The sequence below is a fragment of the Aplysia californica genome, unplaced genomic scaffold (genome assembly GCF_000002075.1).
Source record: "Aplysia californica isolate F4 #8 unplaced genomic scaffold, AplCal3.0 scaffold00583, whole genome shotgun sequence".
In the NCBI taxonomy this organism is placed as follows: domain Eukaryota; kingdom Metazoa; phylum Mollusca; class Gastropoda; order Aplysiida; family Aplysiidae; genus Aplysia; species Aplysia californica.
The window spans coordinates 388,686-394,685 of NW_004797853.1; the positions used below are offsets into that span (position 1 = coordinate 388,686).

A 6,000-nucleotide genomic window follows, 5' to 3' on the forward strand; every position below is an offset into this window, starting at 1 on the left:
AACATAGAAACAGCAAGTCCGATTTATTGCAACGCATGACGTATGATAGATACTTTTACTTTTTACTTATTCATCCTCTCACGACCTCAGAGCTTTCTTGTTCCGTCTCCATTTTTTTTTTAAACATTGAACATGTGACTTCTTCTTAAGCTCACTCTGTGTTATGAACTGTTTTCACTGTCATTAAAAATTGAGATAGGACAAGAAAGCACTGAGGTTGTGCTCTGTTGCCGTTCAACGTTGAGGGGGTAGGATAGATAGATACCCACTTCAAAACGGTACGGTCAAACAAGAGGCGGGGATCCGGTATCCCAATCTGACAAACTTTCAATCCCCTCAAGGCAGGACCAAGCCACACCACCACGAAGCCTTGAAAGCTCCTCACACAACCTTAAAACGGTAAGACTGAAACGCTCCACCTTCACAATATTCTTAAAATTTCTAGCAAAGCCATGACCTTGAATGCAACAAGCCAGTGCCCTGCACTCTCGCCTCGGCAGAAAAAATGAAACACATCACAGAAATAAACTGTTACAGCAAAGCTTCAGCAAAATAAATTGGAACATGAAAGGCCCACACTAATAGTGAGGCGAAGGTAGAAATTCTCATCCCTAATTGAAACTGAAGAAACCAGTCAGTGTAGGAAAAAACATATTTGAAAAAGGCAGATGGCATCCTCAGAGGAGTGGGAGACTGCATTCTAAAAGGCAAATGGGGAGAAGAAAAAAGCTACAACTGATAACCCGGCATTGAGTGGAGAGATGAAGAGGAAGTAAAACTACCATTTCCAAGCCTTCCCAAGCCAGACTTCCGTCTTTTATTATCATTATAGAAGTCCCCGAAAGACATTTAATTTCCCCTGAAACTTTTATTTTTTATTATGTTTAGATTCTCATATAAACAGGCTTCTCTAATGACATCCCCGCAAATGGACCAATCCATTCCCTGTAGAGTAGTATATAACAGCAAGCCAGCACAATAACCACAACATTACAGTTAAAACTACTTAACTGTGGCAGTCACAGCTTTCGGTTCTGCATCTTGTATTCAAACAATATAGATAAATAGAGGAGTGGAAATGTCACTGCTGAGAATAAAACATGTGCTAAAGTCACAAAACAAAGAACAGCTCAAAGTGAAGCTTAAACGTTGTGGCAGAAAAGACAGAAAACAATGATGAAAAAAAATTCTGAATTTGCGGAGAATGAAAAGTGCACAAAAGTCACAAAAGAAAGATCAGCTCAAAGAGAAGCTTCAACGCTGAGGCGGGAAAGGCAGAAAACAATGTTAAAAAAAGAACAGACAGAACTACCAAACAGTAGCCTCAGCGAGCTAAGAGAATACCTTCATGGTGTCACCGTCTTCATTGGCTGACAAATACACTGTTTCCCACTGGGAATTACAAAACCATTTGTTGAGAATCAGTGGGACTTCCACAAGACCACATTTACCAAAATGGTGGAGCAGAGAACATGTAGGCATACTCAGGAAAATAATTCCAAGGCTTATTTAAATCGCAACAATAACTTTCATGGCTTCATTCCCAAAGAAGAAAAAAAGAAATTAACAAAAGAAGTTCTAAAAATACCCCTCTAATCAAACATAATCTAAATATTCATGAATGTAAATGAAAAAATAAGAAACACAATAAAAACACCACCAGACTATCCAAACCTGAGTACAAATTATGTGAAAGGGCTATACTTCAATAAATGATAGGTACAAACTGATATGCTTAATAAACATCACCTCTACAACGGCATCAGGGTACTGTAATGTTCCATCAACACAACATGAACAATTGTAAAAGTGCAATGTTAATGGTAATCAAGGGGTATGCATACAAAACGAAAACATAAAGGAGATTAAGTAGTTGGGGTTATATGGCCATGCAAATCTAAACTAAACGACAGAAACATTCATAATGTTCATGAAAAACAGGGGGAAAATATGCTGGAACCACAAGCATGACTGTAAGAGACAACCCCTCATACTTCGAGTACAAACTTCCTGAATGGGACCTTCATAATCCATCAAGCAAGTTTTATCTACTTTGTGATTTTCACTGCATTGTCAGCACTTTTCATTATTTTTTTTAAAGCTTCATAGAGAGAACAATAACAGTCTGATGGCGGTCCCTGATTGCAATCACAGATGAAAGAAGTACATTCTAGCATGCATATAGCAAACATACCAAATTAAACCTCTGAAACCAGGCAATCCCCACCTCCTTCATTTGCAAATATCTTGACTCCTCTTTGAGATAGAAGGGTTATTTTTTTTTAAAATCAAAAGCAAGACAACTAATGACCAGGCTTCTCTAAAAAATCCAAGATGAAAGCCACAGCAATCGGAAAAATCTGAACGCTTGAGATGGGGGGGGGGGGATATTAAATCAGGATATACCGATCAAATCAAGATGAGTGGCAGGTTTGTTATTCCATGCCCTTCCATTTTTCTGTACATCTTTTTTCTATGCGATTCTTCTCCCAGTTCCATGCCCCCTTCTACCACCCAGCATTCTTCCATGCTGTATGTTAATATATATACAGGAATCACCGGTTCACATACATACATAGATATAACACATCGCGGGCAGTATTGCATACGGACGAATTTCAAAGGCCGCCAAAAATGACTTACGCCTGTTTGCAATACTGCCAGGGACATGTTCTTCTAACCGGTCATGATGGCAATCCCAGCATCTAGAATTTTTGTGTATGTGTGAGGGGGGGTGAGAAACGTGACACACAAATCATACAACTACATTCACTAGAACATTCACATAAAAACAAGAGTTTGAAGTGAACCCGAATGATATTGCATTAAGGTTAGTGCATAAAGGTTTGAGGACAAAACAAAAAAAGGAGACATCCCCTCATACTTCGAGTTCCAGATGACCACACTTTAACTTCCAGAACCTTCATAATCCATCAAGCAAGATCAATGTTTCCCCTATCTCTCTGTTATCCAGATTAGAAAACCACATTTGTGAGGCATCTCGGTGAAATCAGGCGCTTGTCAAAATCACGAAATCAAACATTTAAGGGACAAAAAATATAAACCTTCAACTTCCAAGGACTCTCAAGTCACCAACCTTTGGTGGTCATTTTCACGTTAATTAAACCTCTGAAACCAGGCAATCCCTACCTCCTTCAATTGCAAATATCTTGACTCCTATTTGAGATGGATGGGCATTTCTTTTTCAAATCAAAAGCAAGACAAAAAACCAAGCTTTACAATGGAACCAATAACTCTAGTACATACCCAAAAATAGACGAGCGCCAAATTCCACCGCGTTGTGACACATTTATATTTCATGGTCATGACCAGACGGGGGTTCAAAACGCAATGAAGTCCTCTTATTAAATGGAACACCATTAATCTGAATACCCCCCCCTAAAAAATAGAATCCCCATTCCACCCCCCCCCCCCCCCCCTTTTTTTTTTTGGCTTAATGTATTGAGCAGTCTCTCTAATCTAATCCGAAAACACAGCTAAACAAGAAAATTCAACAGTCTTGTAGACGAGTTAAAGCAGACTCCACTATACACTTAGTGTTCACAGTTGCAAAATGTGCTGCTGTACAGCCCTAGACAGTGGTGGGGCCATCTGGATTCAAGTGGGTTTTTTTAAAACCTTTTCCCGTCCGTAGAAATACACAAGCTGAAACACAAAAGAAACTATATTGTCTAATACATCCAGTATTTATAAAGTCATGCAAAATCCCTCCCGAAATTTTCAGAAATCCAGATTTCCAGATTTAACCGGAACCGGAAAAATCAGCACTTCTGCGGAAGGAAAACTGTCATGTAATGACAAACAGTCCAAACCTCCACCATCCGTGTCACTCTTTTGTGGGTTTCAATTCAAATATTGCGGTGAACGTCCTGCTAGTTTTAATTCTTTCTTTAAATGACACTGCAAAGAGCATCCCGCTTGCCTATTGGTCAGCCGATGGTACAGGGCATGACGGGAAGTGTTGAGAGACCTACCTCTGGCGTGTCCGGCGTGTCCTCCACCTTGTGGTCATCCTCTGGGCTGGACCCTCCAAACAGACCACCAATAGCGCTGCCCAGCTCTAGAATAAACACAAACACACACACATTTACTATGACAGCCACATATATCACACATTTCTTAACTCTTTTCAGACGTATCACCGATATACCGGCAAAAGTCCGCAACCCATTTTTTAGTAGAGGTATTACGACGCTCGCAACAGCATAAGATCATATGAGCGCCAAGGGGTGGATGTCAACAAAGAAGTCCTTAAAGGGAATCAGACTTACTCTGCTCACCTCTCTAGGTTCAACAGCACAAAGTCTGCTTCGACTATCAAGGCACCCTGGTAATAGCGGGTCACAAAAGTGTGACAAACATATAAAAGAAGTAGAGGAAAAATGACGATAGTAAGGATTAGGAAAGAAAAGGCAGCAGTTCCCTGTTGCAGTTCAGGCACCAGTTATGAGCATGACATTGATGAATTAGCCCATTTACAATTTACAATTCTACTGTGCAAAAGAACATATTAATGTCCCCCTTTGGGACACTTCAGTCAGTAGCACCGCCCCGGGGGGTTCGCACCTTTTGCAGACGTATCAAGATATATCAGCTATCAGCATGAAGGGGTGCTTCAGTTTTGTTTCATTTTAACATGATCAATCAGTTATAAAGACATATTACTGCCACTAGAAAACTTGGCAAGGATTTAGGAAACGTAGACGCAATGAAGTCCTCTTTGTTTCACTTTGTCAAAGCGTCAGTTCAGTGATAATATATGAAGGAATTCATTATTGCAGTTTTGCATCAACATAACGATGTAACCGGACTCAGTAAACTTATCAAATCTCCAAAAAAAAATGGAATATTGCTTTCAAATAAAAAGTAGAGCATTCAGAAAAGTGCGGATTATGCTCATGGCTGTGTCTGATTATATAGGTAAGCTGATTTGCTTTCACACGTTTGGTGAGTATCTTTCTCGCGTCAAAATTTATTTTTCTCATCACCATCACACATTCTAAACCTTGTTATGCATGCTTAAGTTCAAAATTTATCCTTGTTTCAGGTGTGAATGTTTTCCTCATTCAATTTCCTTCAATTTGATATATCATATGTTACTTTTTGAGAGATAGCTATGCTTATTTGCAGTTATTTTGCAAATCACCAGTTTACCCAAATTGAGACAGAAATTAATTACATCTAGACCCCCAAAAAACTATGTCCGCAAAGAGTTAAACACAAATTACACTAAAGTTACCAGTGTTACCATTACAAAAAGGGGGACACATGCTCTTGCAATGGCAAATCCAGTACTATTAAGAAAATTGAGAACTTTAAACAAATTCAGCGTCAAAAAAAAATTATTATTGCAAGTCTAACGCAGAAAGATGTGAATTCAAGTCTTTATCTGAACTTAAAAAATATATTCCAAACAAGTGTAATTACAATTATATTTCAAAATCTACAATGTAAGGAAAAATAAAACAAAATAATCAAGCTAAAAATAAAATTAACTTACTGGACCATAATCACAATGATATTTACAAGCCCTCAATGTATAGGGAAAAAACAAAGCAAAAAAAAAACAAACAACCAAGCCAAAAATTTAATTAACTTACTGGACCAAGTTGATTTCTCTCCTGAATCATCTGCACTGGAGTTCTTTTCAAACACAGACTCAACCTGAGAACCCAACACACACAACATTAGCCCTGGCAATAAAAGCTGCTGCTTTGACATTCAGAAACTGATAATAAAAAAGAAAAGGAAGCCTTGCCTTCAATCACAGTAGCAAACTTTTTTTTTTTTTTTTGGTAAGTGTTTACACACCGATTATTTACAACAAACAGCCAAGTCAATGTGTGGTACAGTGGGAAGTGAAAAAGCTGGTAATCTACACAATTCAGCTACACTTCAAGATTGGAAGAGAGGGAGGGGGGAGGAGGTTACAGCAGGAGGGTCGAATCATTTTTCTTTTAAAGCTCTTGAAAAAAAATT

At 38.6% G+C, this 6,000-nt stretch overlaps 1 protein-coding gene across 1 annotated transcript in view; it reads right to left on the minus strand.

Annotated features, from left to right (window-relative positions):
- Nucleotides 1-6,000, minus strand: part of LOC101861155 (hypoxia up-regulated protein 1) — a gene marked incomplete in the record, with an annotated part of 46,406 nt that overhangs the window by 17,962 nt on the left and 22,444 nt on the right. Inside the window, 2 exon segments of the mRNA XM_035972120.1 lie at nucleotides 1,345-1,392; nucleotides 3,996-4,081. Coding sequence (XP_035828013.1) covers nucleotides 1,345-1,392; nucleotides 3,996-4,081 — 134 coding nt within the window.